Source organism: Nomascus leucogenys, chromosome 2, assembly GCF_006542625.1.
Source record: "Nomascus leucogenys isolate Asia chromosome 2, Asia_NLE_v1, whole genome shotgun sequence".
In the NCBI taxonomy this organism is placed as follows: Eukaryota; Metazoa; Chordata; class Mammalia; order Primates; family Hylobatidae; genus Nomascus; species Nomascus leucogenys.
Genome location: NC_044382.1, coordinates 81,090,632 through 81,106,364, shown reverse-complemented (window position 1 = coordinate 81,106,364; position 15,733 = coordinate 81,090,632). Strand labels below are relative to the sequence as shown.

General features: G+C 41.9%; 1 protein-coding gene across 2 annotated transcripts in view; it reads left to right on the top strand.

Moving 5' to 3' along the window:
- Nucleotides 1-15,733, top strand: part of PRKCB (protein kinase C beta) — a 385,488-nt gene that overhangs the window by 265,865 nt on the left and 103,890 nt on the right. For both annotated transcript variants that reach the window (XM_003261670.3, XM_004087390.3), the window contains exon 8: nt 11,398-11,494. In XM_003261670.3, coding sequence (XP_003261718.1) covers nt 11,398-11,494 — 97 coding nt within the window. The remainder of the gene's footprint in view (nt 1-11,397; nt 11,495-15,733) is intronic.

Genomic DNA, 15,733 nt, shown 5'->3' with positions numbered 1-15,733 from the left:
GATTACAGTTTGATTTTACACATTCTGGGGAGGCAGAAGTTACAGGCAAAGACATAAATCAATACATGGAGATTATACATTGGTTTGGGCCCAAAAGACAGGATAGCTTTAAATGGGGCTTATGGGTTATAGGAGATTCTTTAATTTGCAGTTGGTTAGAGTAAGGCTTTGCTAAAACTTGGAGTTAGCAGAAAGAACTATTTTATGTTGGCCGAGCATGGTGGCTCATGCCTGCAATCCCAGCACTTTGGGAGGCCGAGCCAGGTGAATCTTTTGACGTCAGGAGTTTGAGACCAGCCTGGCCAACATGGTGAAACCCTGTCTCTACTAAAAATGCAAAAAATTAGCAAGGTGTGGTGGCACATGCCTGTAATCTCAGCTACTCTAGAGGCTGACCAGGAGAATCGCTTGATGTGGGAGGCAGAGGTTGCAGTGAGCTGAGATCCTGCCACTGCACTCCAGCCTGGGTGACAGAGTGAGACTCCATCTCAAAAGAAAAAAAAAAAAGGAATGTTTAATGTTGAGGATGCTGTGCAGCAAGATGGCTTGCCTACGGTGTGACTTCACCTTTGCCTGGCCTGGCCTTAGTCCTGTTTATAATCTGGTATTTTATTGCCACAAAGAGTCTGTTTTGTCAGTCTTATAAGCTCTATTTTAACATTCATGTCAGTCTATTGTTGTATCTAAACTCCAAAAGAGAGGGGGTATAACAAGACGTGTCCAATCTCTTTTCTCTCATGGCTGAGAATTCCAGATTTTTCTTAGATCCTCTTGGCCGAGGAGGGGAGTCTGTTCTGTCAGCGGGGGGCCTTAAGGTTTTATTTTTAGCCTACATTCCTAAACCAGCGCTCACTGAAGTGGGACTGGTCCCACCCAGCTTTGGGGCATCATTCTGGCTTTGTGCTGGAGATCCTGGTCTGTTGCTTCTCCTTGTGAGTTCCCTCCATGCAGCACCCTCTCTGTCCCACTCATAGGCCACTGCTGGGCCTGGTTCAGGGAGGGCCAGGAGCCTGCCTGAGTCCTCCCCCTGAGAAGTCTTTTCTGCTCCTTCTGCTGCTGCTGGAATGATGTTGCCTGGTGCATGGATAGGTCTCTAGCCAGCATTCCAGCCGAGGAGGAGGGAAACCCACCTCTCCCCACCACCTGTCCTTTCTTCTTCCCAAGGTTCTCCAAGCCCCAAAGGGAGGGGATTCTCCTGTAATCACCCAATGAGTTCATCTAGAGCTGATTCACTGAGACGGCAATATTTCAGCAGAGAAAGAGTTTAATAAACACAGTGCCAGCCAAGCGGAAGGATGGGAGTTTATTACTCAAATCAGCCTCCTCCAAAATTCAAAGACTAGGGTTTTTCAAGGATAGTTTAGTGAGAAGGGGGGCTAGGGAATGGGGAATGCTGATCGGTGGGTTGAGAGTGAAGTCATAGGGGGTCAAAGCTGTCTTCTCATGCTGAGTCAGTTCCTGGGTGAGGATCACAAGACCAGGTAAGCCAGTTTCGTTGTATGGATTCCCGGTCTGGGTTGCACCAGCTGGTCCATCAGAAGGCAGAGTCTGGAAAATATTTCAAACACCAATTTTAGGTCGATAATAGTGATTTCATTATAGGAGCAATTGGGGAGATCATGAATCTTGTGACCTCTGGCTACATGTCTCTGGAGCCAGAATTCTAACTTTGTGGCTAATATGTTAGTTTTACAAAGGCAGTTTTAGTCCCCAAGCAAGGAGACGGTTAGTTTTGGGAATGAGCTGTTATCGTCTTTGTTTTAAAGTTAAACTAATGGCCAGGTGTGGTGGCTCATATCTGTAATCCCAGCACTTTGGGAGTGCCAAGGTGGGAGAATTGCTTCAGTTTGGGAGTTAGAGACCAGCGTGGGCAACACAGTGAGATCCTGTCTCAACCAAAAATTTAGCCAGGCATGGCAGCATGCACCTGTGCTCCCAGCCACTCAGGAGCCTGAGGTGGGAGGATCACTTGGGCCCAGGAGGTTGAGGCTGCAATGAGCTGTGATTGTGCCATCGCACTCCAGCCTAGGCAACAGAGAAAGACCCTGTCTCAAAGTAAATAAAGAAACAAATACAAATAAAAAATGAAGTTGAACTGAAACTAAATTCTTCCCATAGTTAGCTTGGCCTAGGCCCAGGAATGGACAAGGACAGTTTGGAGATTAGAAGCAGATGGAGTTAGTTAGGTCCGATTTCTTACACTGTCATAACTTTTCTATGTCATATTTCTCTTACTGTCATAATTTTTGCAAAAGTGGTTTAACTCCCACACATGCCATATCCTTTTTCCTGGGCTAGTGCCTGCCTTGTCTACTCCCCTAAGGCAGAAAGCAGGGAAGAAAAAAAATGGCTTAAGAATAGGGATAGTGTATCAGGAGTAAGCCCAAAATATTACTGCATTTACACTTAGGTGATCATTTAATTCTCCAGTTATTCCAGGTAGAGCATCATTTCCAAGGATCAGAATAGTTCAGCAGTGTATTAGGGACACACAGCTTGTAAGCAACGGTGCTGGGTTCAGGTCCAGGTTTCTATGATGCCAGAGCCTAAGCATATACAAATCCCATTCTGCCTCCTGATACACAGTTAGGTGGAAGGCTAGAGGGTAGACAGCTCGGATTTTATTTTGGCTTTCCTGACTGGATGCATGCTTTGTGACCTCAGGTGAGCCACTTCACCTCTCTGTACTACAGCCTTCACAGCAGGTATGCCACCCATCAGATTGACTACAACACCCCCTATCCTCCATCCACCACTTAGGATAGCTGTGAAGTTGATGACATAATAGTTGGAAGGGAACTTTTCCAAAATAAAAGCCCTCTGCAGATTTTGCAGATAAAAATCCTCTTCAGATTTACGGCCAAGACATTTGCGATGCTGTCTTGACTCTAAACGGACCAGATCCTAGACATTTGGATTCTTGCCCCTGGGATTCTTTGAACACTATGTGATCTTGAGTAAGTCTCACACCCTTTCTGAAACTCAGTTTCATCACTTAGAAGGGAATGGGCTCCACTAACTCTTCTGTTGTGCTGTAATTGAAGATCGTGTGGCAGAAACAACAGATGCAGCTGTGGAAGCTCCCAGATGTGGTGCACTAGCCCCAGGCCCCCTGTCTGCCTCTTGGCCAACTGCCCTGTATCTGTTGTCAAATCCTCCTCTTTGTTTCTAATTTTGTTTATTTATACTGTCTCCTTTCTTTCCCCTTGATTTTCCAGACGTTCATCTGTTTTATTTACTTATTTATTTTCTTCAAGGAATGAACTCTGGGATTTATGTATCAATTTTGTTTGTTTTCTCCTTTTCTATAGGTTTATTTTGTGTTTGGCTTTGACTTTCAGTTGAATGTTTTACTAATTTATTTTTTCTTCTTTTGCCTGACTCTACTCTTTAAAAATAATAAATAGCTTTTTTGTTTGTTTGTTTTTTGTTTTGAGACGGAGTCTTGCTCTGATGCCCAGGCTGGAGTGCAGTGGCACTATCTCTGCAAGTTCAAGTGACTCTCCTGTCTCAGCCTCTTGAGTAGCTGGGATTACAAGTGCCTGCCACCACACCCGGATAATTTTTGTATTTTTAGTAGAGACAAGGTTTCACCATGTTGGCCAGGCTGGTCTCGAACTCCTGACCTCAGGTCATCCTCTCACTTCGGCCTCCCAAAGTGTTGGGATTACAGATGTGAACCACTGTACCTGGCCAAAAATAATGAACAAGCATTTAAGGGAATAAATGTTTCCTCTAAGTTTTGATATGCTAACGTTCTGGCTTTTGCGACTTCCTTGAGGGCCTGCAGTTGAGTTTTTAGTTTCTTTTCTAACATGCTTTAATTTAGGCATTTTTTTAACCCCTAGAATTAGATTTTTGTTTAAATTTTTTATTATTAATGTTAAGTTACTGTTTTAGTGCTTTCAAGGTAGAGAATATGGCCTGTGCACTTTTCTTTTTTCCTCCTATTTTCTTTCCTTTTCTTTCAGCATAGCTTATTATTTGTTCAATGTTGTTAAAAGTTCTGTGGACTCTCAAGAAAAAGATTATATTAACTATTTGTAGAGTATACTTTTTTGTGAAGAAAGAATAAACCTTTTTTCAACTTTTATTTTAGATTCATGGGATACATGTACAGATTTGTTACCTGGGTATATTGCATGATGCTGAGGTTTGGGGTATGAATGATTCCGTCACCCGGGTACTGAGCATAGTACCCAACAGTTAGTTTTTCAACCCTTGTCCTCCCCTCTCCTCTCCTCTCTATGGTCCCTAGTGTCTGTTGTTGTCATCTTTATGTCCATGAGTATAGGGTATACATTTATTCATTCCAAAGTATTATAAGCTCCAGATCTTTTTTTTTTTTCTGAGGCGGAGTTTTGCTCTTGTTGCCCAGGCTAGAGTGTGATGGCGTGATCTCAGCTCACCACAACCTCCGCCTTCCGGGTTCAAGTGATTCTCCGACCTCAGCCTCCTGAATAGCTGGGATTACAGGCATGCGCCACCATGCTCAGCTAATTTTGTATTTTTAGTAGAGACGGCGTTTCTCCATGTTGGTCAGGCTGGTCACGAACTCCCAACCTCAGGTGATCCGCCTGCCTTGGCCTCCCAAAGTGCTGGGATTACAGGTATGAGCCACCACGCCCAGCCAAGGTCCAGATCTTTTATATCTTCATATTGTCCTTTTGTTTGCTTGAGCTAAATGTGTGGCGCTTATTAAGTTTCTTCAGGCAAAATGACTCACAAACATTCTTTTTATTTCTAGGAGTTTTTGCCTTATCTGTGTATGTCAATATTATTAACCACATAACTCTACAAGTCTTATTATATCGACATGAAGTTATCTTTGTTGCAGCTAATGCGTTTTCTCTATAATTTTACTTTGTTGCTGGCATTCATTCATTCATTGAATACACACAGTGAGCACCTGCTGTGCTGAAGAGACACTAATGAGCAAAACAGACAAGACTCCGTGGCCTCATGGAGTTTTCTTTCTAGTTGAAGAAAAATAAACAATTGTAAATGAACAAAAATAAGTAGTAAAACCTGGCATGTTTGAGGCTGATAAGTGCCATAGAGAAAAGTAAACAAGAAATGGGGACAAGGAATCTTGGGGAGTGGGGACATTCAGATTTTATAGGGAACTCAGGAAAGGACTCACTGAAAAGGTAACATAGAGCAAAGATCTAAAGCAGGTGAGGAGTGAGCTGTGTGAATATCTTAGGGAGAGGTTGTCTTAGGCAGAGAGGACGGCAAGCGCAAGGGCCCTGAGGCAGGAGTGCACCCTGCAAGTTGGAAGAGCAGTAAGGAGGCTCGTGTAGCTGGAGCTGGATCCATGAGGGGAGAGTGGAGGAGGATTAGGTCTGGGAGGATATGGGGAGAGGGTTGGCGGATCCTGTGGGCCTTGTCAGGACTTTGTTTTCTACTCTGAAGAAGATGGGGAGCCAAGGAACTAATGAGATCGAACTGACCTTTGCATGTGTCCTCTGGTTGTGGTGTGGTCGATCCCTTTTCCCTAGTAGGTTCTTTCCCATTCTTTTATGTCTAATTTTTCTAAGTCCTTTGGTCCTGTGTAACAAGTGGCACGTTGTTGGATTTTTTTTTTCTTTTCGAGACAGAGTCTCACTCTATCGCCCAGGCTGGAGTGCAGTGGCACAATCTCAGCTCACTGCAACTCTGCCTCCTGGATTCAAGTGATTTTTCTGCCTCAGCCTCCTGAGTAGCTGGGATTACAGGCATGGGCCACCACACCCATCTAATTTTTGTATTTTTAGTACAGATGGGGTTTCACCATGTTGGCCAGGCTGGTCTCGAACTCCTGACCTCAGATCTGCCCACCTTGGCTTCCCAAAGTGGTGCTGGGGTTACAGGCGTGAGCTGCCATGCCCGGCCTTTTTTTTTTTTTTTTTTTTTTTAATTTTACTTTAAGTTCTGGGATACATGTGCAGAACATGCAGGTTTGTTACATAGGTATACATATGCCATGGTGGTTTGCTGTGCCTGTCATCTAGATTTTAAGCTCCGCATGCATTAGGTATTTGTCTTAATGCTCTCCCTCCCCTTGCCCCCCACCCCCTAACAGGCCCTAGTGTGTGATATTCCCTTCCTTGTATCCATGTGTTCTCATTGTTCAACTTATGAGTGAGAACATGCAGTGTTTGGCTTTCTGTTTCTGTGTTAGTTTGCTGAGAATGATGGTTTCCAGCTTCATCCATATCCCTGCAAAGGACATGAACTCATCCTTTTTACGGCTGCATAGTATTCCATGGTGTATATGTGCCACATTTTATTTATCCAGTCTATCACTGATGGGCATTTGGGTTGGTTCCAAGTCTTTGCTATTGTAACTAGTGCTGCAGTAAACATGCATGTGCATGTGTCTTTATAGTAGGATGATTTATAATCCTGAATCTGAAGATCTTTTTTCCATAGGAAAATGTTTTAATGTTTATAGCTGTAATTGCCATGTTTCTTATGGTGTTTCTGTTTCTAAAGTTTTCTTTTTCTTTCCTATTTCATTCTTTTTTTGTATCTCCTTCTGAACAGACAACTATTATCTTAAATCAGTGTTATATTACATTTTTTAAAAAAACTTTTTGTTATTATTAATAATCACATTTTGGTCTTATTACCAAAAAAAAACAAAAAACCAAAAAACTAATGCTTTGGAATCAGAGTTCCTGGGTTAGAATTTCTACTGTACCACTTCCTAGCTGTGTACCCTTGGCAAGTTGCTTAGCCTCTCTGTGCTGTGTTTCCTCATTTGGAGATAATAGTCTTAATTATGTCACAGGATTGTTGCAGTATCAAATTAGTTAATATAAGTGAGATGCCCAATGTCTGCTAAGCAGCACTCAGTAAGTGTTAGTCATTATTGTTAATTGAATAATTATTAGAAAAATATAAGAAATCAGAGAATTTCAGAGACCCCAGATTCCCAGTGTCCATAACCACTATTGACCCTATATATAGAGAGAGTGAAACAAAAATGAAATCTTACTGTGCATACTATTTGGTACCTTGCATTTTTCACCTAAAAATAATCTGCAATAAACATAATTGTGGCAAAACTTTTGTGCCCAGCTTTGATAATTTCCTAATAAATTTCTAAGCCTGGAATTGATGGCTTTAAGCATATATGCATTATTAAAGTGTTTGCCAAAATGTCCTACAATTTTAAAAATCAATTTACAGTCTTATCAATCTTGTATGAAACTTTTCAGTTTATTAACATTAACATCCAGTGCTATAAATTTCAAAGATATGATACAAAGATTATACACATATTGTATTAGAAATTATGTTGAACGTTTTCATTTGCATGTTGCCATTTGTTTATATTTATATATGACTGTGTCCTTTTGCCTTTTTCTTATTGACTTGTAAGAACTTTTTATGTGAGAAGAATATTAATATGTCTTTTCTGACATTTGTGTGTTGCAACGTTCCTCCTCCTTTTCATGTTGTAAATTAATTTTGGTAATATGCATTTTTCTTATGGTATATAAAGCATTCGGTTCAACTCCAATCTAATATGATAGATATCAAGCCAATTGCCAGAAACATTTCTCGAGTTTTTCTTTTCATTGACTAACTGTTATCTGAATTATCCATGCTGTGTTCACTGTCTCAAATTAATTTTTTAATTCAGTGATTATATTTTTCTTCTGAAAGTAGTCTTTCCCACTCTCATATTTGTTCCCTTTTCACAGATGCACCAATCTCTTGAATCTCATTGAAAATATGAATTAGGTAGTTTCTAGAATGTTCTCTCTTTTGGCAGCAGTTTTATTTCATGGGAGTTACTTTGATTCTGCATTGTTTCTTTCTATTTAAATGACTAAATTTTTCACACATCCTATTGTGCTTATTTGCCCATCCTTATAGAAGGGTGAGCACAGAAATGATAAGTGTCCTTGTTCTAACATTTCATACCTGGATAAAAGGAGACAGGAGTCTTTTGTATTTTTTGGAATTCTGTTTTGTCAGATCGGGAGTCCTGTTCCTGACATTTGGGTGGGGCTACAGTGGAGACAGGTGCATAGCAGGCAGCTCTCGTGCCAGATGGAGAGCCCATCTTCCTCACGTTGGTTCTGTGCATCTCAAAGTCAGAAGGGGTCCTGCTCCTCTCTGAGGGGGCACACGTGTCCTATTTGGAAGCAGTAGTGGCAGCGTCCTTCACTCTGTGGCGTACTGGCCACCGTGAACACACACTGTGGCACCATGACCCTGCCCACTGCTCCAGGCACTGACATCTCTCCTCTTGCGTATGAATGGGAATCGGCAACCCTCACCCAGTTCTTGATGGTCTCAGCCAGGGTCATTATTGGCCTCTATTGGGGCACCTTTTACGGATGACAGCTGGTCAATTCCCCTTTATCTGTATTTTCCCAAGTGTGAGACCCCAAATACTCTAGAGGGTTCACAGTCAGGGCATAAATAATATTGAATTGTGCCCCAAGAAAGCAATTCTTTTGTCAGTGTTCTTTCAGTTCTTCAAATTATGGCAAGGAGAAAATCTCAGAGGTCTCTGATATATCGTTAACACTCTAACACCTGCTCTTTGCTGATCTCCCATTAAAAAGGGGGCAGGGGCAGGCTTTAGATTGAGAGCCTTTAGTAAGCAACACCATCTACTTGCACAAGCATAACCTTGATTTCCTTGATTTCCATTTGTTTATCTTTTTTTTTTTTTTTTTGAGACGGAGTCTCGCTCTTTTGCCCAGGCTGGAGTGCAGTGGAGCAATCTCAGTTCACTGCAACCTTTGCCTCCCGCATTCAAGCGATTCTCCTGCCTCAGCCTCCCGAATAGCTGGGACTATAGGCGCGTGCCACCAAGCCCACCTAATTTTTTTATAGTTTTAGTAGAGATGGGGTTTCACCATGTTGGCCAGGTTGTCTCAATCTCCTGACCTGGTGATCTGCCCACCTTGGCCTCCCAAAGTACTAGGATTATAGGCATAAGCCACTATGCCCAGCCTTTTTTTTTTTGAGAGACAGGATCTTGCTTTGTCACCGAGGCTGGAGTGCAGTGGTGCAATAATAGCTCTCTGCAGGCTTGACCTTCTGGACTCGAGCAATTCTCCTGCCTCAGCCTCTCAAGTAGCTGGGACTACTGGCATGCACCGCCATACCTAGCTAAATTTTTTTATTTTTTTGTAGAGACAGGGTCTCACTATGTTGCCCAGGCTGTTGGACTCCTGGCCTCAGGTGATCCTCCTTCCTTAGCCTCTCTAAGTGCTAGGATTACAGACATGAGCCACTATGACGACGTGTTTATCTTTTTGTTTGTTTTGTTTTGTTTTTAACAAGTATTTTCTATTCGTAACAAGTAATTTTGAATTTCCTTCCAAGGAAGAAATAAAAAGTGTCCTTTAAAATTAAATTTATTATTAAAAAAGTAAAACAGATATTTCAACGCTGATATACAAATCTAGCAAAATCCACAAAGGTAGTATCTGAATGGATAAAGTTAAAGTTTACCCAACATAGCTCTGTTTTCTTTCTATTACTTTAATTTGTAGGAATCCCTGGAAGTCCCTGCTGTGTGGATAGCACCCTTCTCGATTTCCAGCAAAGATACAGATGCTCTCTTGTTTTTGTATTTCTTTTGGTAATTTCTGTGGAATTTTGGAAGAAAATTTGGAATATTAAATGTGGAGGCGTAGAGGCTCAAATTGTCTTCTCTGCTTTGAATCACCTAGCCCATTTTTGGAAGCTGTGTAAGAAGATTCATGAATGGAGAGAAAACATTGTGATGAAAATTTTAAACTTTGGTTAGGAATGATCTTTGAGAGTGAGGAGTTTTGGGGTCTTTTTTCTTTCCCACTGATTCAAATGCTTTTAGAATGTCCCTTTTCCTTCTTCACACTCATCTCATCCTCTTACTAGCTGAAAAAATCTTTTTGGTCAAGAAACAAACTGAAGCTCCCATGTTTATTATTATATTAGTAGTAGCTGGGCATGGTGGGATGTGCCTATAATCTCAGCTACTTGGGATGCTGAGGCAGGAGGATTGCTTGAGCCCAGGAGTTCAAGACTGGCCTGAGTAACATAGCAAGACCCTATCTCTGCCAGAAAACAAAAAAAATAAAAAATAAAAACAACAGCCAGGTGTAGTGGCATGTGCCTTTAGTCTCAGTTAGTTGAAAGCTGAGGCAGGAGGGTTGTTTGAGCCCAGGAGGTCAAGGCTGCAGTGAGCTATGATTGTGCTGCTGCACTCCAGCCTTGGTGACAGAACAAGACCCTGTCTCTAAAATAATAATAATGACATTAGTCACAGTAATAATAATCATGATGATGCCACTAATTGAACACTTGCTGAATGCCAAATGCTGTGCTTATCATTTTACATGCATCATTACATTTCAATTTCACAAGAATTCTATGAAAAAGGAATTTGTATTCCAATTTATAGATGAGAAAAACAGAGGCCCAGAGAGGCTAACCAGCCTGTCTAAGGTTATGAGATGAGATTTGCACCCAGACATGGTTTGACTCCAGGGCTTGTGCACTTAACCACTAAGGGGTGCCGTTTCTCAAAAGGCTGACTACGGCACATTTTGGGAAAATTTTTGCAGAGAAAATAGCATATGAAGTTAAGTCCATGGTCACCTAAATGCAGTTGAGTGCCAGGATGGCAAAGTGGCACCCTATGCACCCTATGTAGGATGAAAAGTAGAAATGCTGGAAGAGCGTGACAAGAATGTATTTATAGCCAGGCAGTGGGGGTTGCAATTTGGGAGGATAGGGTGAGAAGATCACTTGAGGTCAGGAATTTAAGACTAGTCTGGGCAACATAGCCAGCTCCCATCTCTACAAAAAAAAATTTTTTTGTTTAATTAGCTGGGCATGGTGGCACATGCCTATAGTCCCCAGCTACTCAGGAAGCTGAGGCAGGAGGATCGCTTGAACCCAGGAGCTTGAGGCTTCAGGGAGCTATGATTGCACTATTGCACTCCAGCCTGGGTGACAGAGTGAGACCCTATCTCTAAAAGCAACAACAACAACAACAACAAGAAATTTACGATGAGGGATCTTCATAGCATTCTTTCAGAATAAGAAACTACTTAATGGACAAAAAGTAGGTAAAAACATACAGTAATTTAACGATATAACTAAGAAAACTGTGTAAGTGTGTATATAGAGAGAGAACTTTGCCTCCTATGTACACATGATATACATTTTTTTCCTGCTGTCCATGGAAGAGTTACAAAAATACATAGTGTACCTGATAGTGTACCACGCACACTACCCCCATCCAACATACTGAAAAACAAACCAAAACAAACCAAAAAACCCTCAACATACATTTTTTCAAGTAGAGCTTTATATAGGCCTCCTTTTCATATCCTGATCAATAAAATGATACCGAGTAGAGTCATGAAATGTGTCCCACCCCTTGTCTCCCTTCAGGTTTAAGTTACTGAGCCAGGAGGAAGGCGAGTACTTCAATGTGCCTGTGCCACCGGAAGGAAGTGAGGCCAATGAAGAACTGCGGCAGAAATTTGAGGTGAGGTTTCTTTTCTTTCTCTCTTCTTTTTTCTCTTTCTTTTTTCCTTCCTTCTTCTCTCTCCTTTCTTTCTCTTTCTCTCTTATTCTTTTTTTATTTTTTCTCTCCTTCCTTCCTTCTTCTTCCCTCTCTCTTTTCTTTCCTTCTTTCTCCTTTCTTTCTTTCTTGCTTGCTTTCTCTTGCTTTCTTGCTTTGTCACTTGCTTTCTTGCTTGCTCACTTTCTTGCTTTCTTTCTTGCTTGCTTGCTTTCTCCCCCTCTTTTCTTCATTTTTTCCTTCCTTCCTTCCTCTCTCTTTCTCTTTCCCTCTCATTCTTTCTTTTCTTTCTCTCTCTGTCCTTCCTTCCTTTCTTTCTCTCTCCTTCCTTCTTCCTTTCCTCCTTCCTTCCTTTGCTCCCTTCCTTCTTTCCTTCCTTCCTTCCTCCTTTCCTCTTTCTTTCTTCCTCCCTTCCTTCCTTCCTTCCTTCCTTCCTTCCTTCCTTCCTTCCTTCCTCTCTCTCTCTCTCTCTTTCTTTCTTTCTTTTTCCTTTCTTTCCTTTCTTCCTCCTTCCTCTCTCTATTCATTCTTTCTCCCCTTTCTGTCTCTCTTCCTCTCTCCTCTCTCTCTCTTCTTTCTTCATCTCCTTTCTTTCTTCATTGGGAACCAGTTAGGTTTGCTGCTGTGCTGATTTTCCTGTTTATGGCATGGTTCCTACCAAGACTTTTCATGACTCTGAGCCTTTGCAAGGTTGTTTTATCTCCTAGAAAATTCTGATTAATCCTTCAAGACCCCAATTAAATGCCCTTGCCTTATGAAGTTATTCCTGCTTCCCTGTCTACATCCAGGCTTAGACATTTCTTCAAAAGTGCTCATTCACTGCCCACCATTTTGATGGTGACTTGGACTGGAATGGTAGTCATGGTGAATGAAAGAAGTAGACAGAGGGCCGGGTGCGGTGGCTCACACCTGTAATCCCAGCACTTTGGGAAGCTGAGTCAGGCAGATCACTTGAGGTCAGGAGTTCGAGACCAGCCTGGCCAATATGGTTAAACCCTGTCTCTACTAAAAATACAAAAAAATTAGCCAGGCATGGTGGTGCATGCATGTAATACCAGCTACTTGGGAGGCTGAGGCACAAGAATTTCTTTGGGTGGCAGAGGCTGCAGTGAGCCAAGATCGTGCCACTGCATGATCAGTAATGCTCTGTTGTCCAGGCTGCAGTGCAGTGGTGCGATCTTGGCTCACTGCAGCCTGGGCAACAGACTGAGACTTCATCTCAAAAAAAAAAAAAAAAAGTAGAGAAGTGATACATTTTGGAAGCTGAGTCAACTAGGCTTGCTGATGGATGGAATCTGGATTGGCTCTATTGGCAGAATGGTGCTATATAGTTAACAAATGGAATTGATTGTGCTAATGACTTCATGAAATACCCTGGGGGTAGATCTTCCCAGAGAATAGTTTTATCAAATGGAAAGCCCTTGACTGTGACCTTGAGTCACATTGCTGGCTCTGCTCCTACCTGAGATAAACCCCTTTTCTTCTATGGGGACAAATAAACACCATTTTCAGCTACCTAAGAGCAGCAGGTGTATAGGACACATCCTTGCTTTGCAAAGAAAATGTTTGGGGGAAGATAGGTTTGAATACTTACATTATATGTGCATTGAGTGATTTTAGTAGTTTCCTGAGGGAAAACACATTATTTTGTTCCCACAAACTCAATACACTGAGTCTGGTGGGAGATGATCAATTCTAGATAAGCCATGATGGCCTACTAACTCCCCAAAAATGTATATAATAGCATAGCTAAAATTAAATGAATTTTTATTATTGTTATTCATCAAATAATGACACACGCAAATAAAAAAACATGTAAAGACCATGTAAAGTCCTGGGAAAGAGAGATCAGTTACCTTGAGAACATGTACAAGAGAAATGTCACATAGTTTGAGAGGATGGGGAGGTGTCAGGGAGGAAACAGCAATGGAAATTTACCATGTAAAAAGAGGGGAAAATGTATTCTGTTCTGCAAACAGCATGTGCAAAGGCCCTGTGGTTGGGGGTTATATAGCAACCATGTGAGACTGAAAGAAGACTAGCCTGGGTAGAGTGGAGAAAGCCAAAGAGAGTCCAAGGAAAGGCTGGGGAAGTAGGCATGAGTCAGAGTACACAGGGCTGTGCTGGCCTTGACAAGGATTTTAGCATTTATCCCAAGAGTATTTATCCCAAGGATTTTAGCATGTATCCCAAGAGTAGTTATCCCAAGGATTTTGGCATTTATCCCAAGAGCATTTACCCAAGAGTGTTTATCCCAAGAGTGTTCATCCCAAGGATTTTAGCATTTATCCCAAGAGTGTTTATCCCAAGGATTTTAGCATTTATCCCAAGAGCATTTACCCAAGAGCATTTATCCCAAGAGTATTTATCCCAAGGATTTTAGCATTTATCCCAAGATTATTTATCCCAAGGATTTTAGCATTTATCCCAAGAGTGTTTATCCCAAGGATTTTAGCATTTATCCCAAGAGCATTTACCCAAGAGCACTTATCCCAAGAGTATTTATCCCAAGGATCTCGGCTCACTGCAAGCTCCGCCTCCTGGGTTCATGCCATTTTCCTGGCTCAGCCTCCTGAGTAGCTGGGACTACAGGCGCCTGCCACCACGCCAGGCTAATTTTTTGTATTTTTAGTAGAGACGGGGTTTCACCATGTTAGCCAGGATGGTCTTGATCTCCTGACCTCGTGATCTGCCCGCCTCGGCCTCCCAAAGTGCTGGGATTACAGGCGTGATATCCCAAGGATTTTAGCATTTATCCCAAGAGCCCAGTTACCACACGTGGTATATTTCAGTACGTCAGAGTTGGTTGCCTCTGTTTGGTTACGGGGCTTTGAGTTCTAGGGCTCTAAATTGCAGACATGAAAAGGCAACCATTAGTGAGTGTATTCCTGTTTCTGAAGGCACATCGTACACAGCAAGATAAAGGACAAGTTTGTTTGTTGAAAGAAACAAGCTATCAAGTTTGTTCTCGCCTCAACTTGATAGAAATAGCACTTAGGGGCCAGGCACGGTGGCTCATGCCTATAATCCCAGCACTTTGGGAGGCTGAGGCAGGAGGATTGCTTGAGCCCAGGAGTTCGAGACCAGCCTAGGCAACATAGTGACCGTGCCTCTATTATTAAAAAATATAAATATATTAAAAAATAAAAAAAGAAATGGCACTTACATATCGCCAAATTCCTTGTCTTGAGCCTGTGCCCACCCCACGTGCTGGAAGATAGTGATAGTTCTGATCCAGTGGGGTCCTCCCGTCCTGGAAACAAGTGGAACAGACACATTGGCCTTGAGCTTATCAGTCATTCTCCAGTGACCTTGATAACAGAGGCTCGTTCCCAAAGTCTCGGACTCAAGCCCAAGTGAACTGATAAAAGAACCTTCCCTCCGAGTAGAACTAAAAACTGGATGCTGTTTGATAAAAATTAAGACAGGAAGGCAGTCCTTCCAGAGAACACTTTCCATCTCTTTCCCCCAACTTGCTGATGAAGTGGTATCCATTTGCTGCTGTTATAGAAATATACTATTACGAGTGAAAAACACAAGGCCAGTATTTTCTTGTATACAACCAAGTCTCAGTTTTGCAAAATGATTTTTTTCTGTCCTGGGGCAGCTGGGGTGACATTTCAGAACACCAAGGAAAAGATTTACTACACAAACAGAGCATTTGTCTGGGCCAGTAATTGGCTTGGAATAGGGGACTGTTTTATCCGCATGCAAGAAATTGTGTCCCTTTATTTCTAGCAAGAGCCTGCAAATGCTTGTTTATGCCTGAATTATAATCGCTCCATACTGTAGTTGTTGATTAAAAAAAATGTTTCCAACAGACCGAAAATTGTTCTCAGGCTCACAGAGGAATTTCAGTTGACCTTGAACGTGAGAAATGTAATCCCTGGGAGATAACCAATTAGCACCCGGAATGACTCAGAAATTACTTTCAAGCCTCTTATCTGGAGGAATTCTGAGTGACAGTAAAATCAAGCTGCTAGAATTGGGGTAACAGAATTTCATGGTAGTGTGAGCTTGGTGCAGTTACCACATGTGGTATACTTCAGAACATCAGAGCTGGCTCTGTTTGCATAGGGGGCTTTCAGTCGACCGTGGGCTTGGGAAAAGAAGACTCCATTTTGGATGGCGCACAGTGGGATTTCTCAGAGTCTTAAAATTTATTTATATAACAAAGTGCTTACTGTGTGCCATTTATGATTC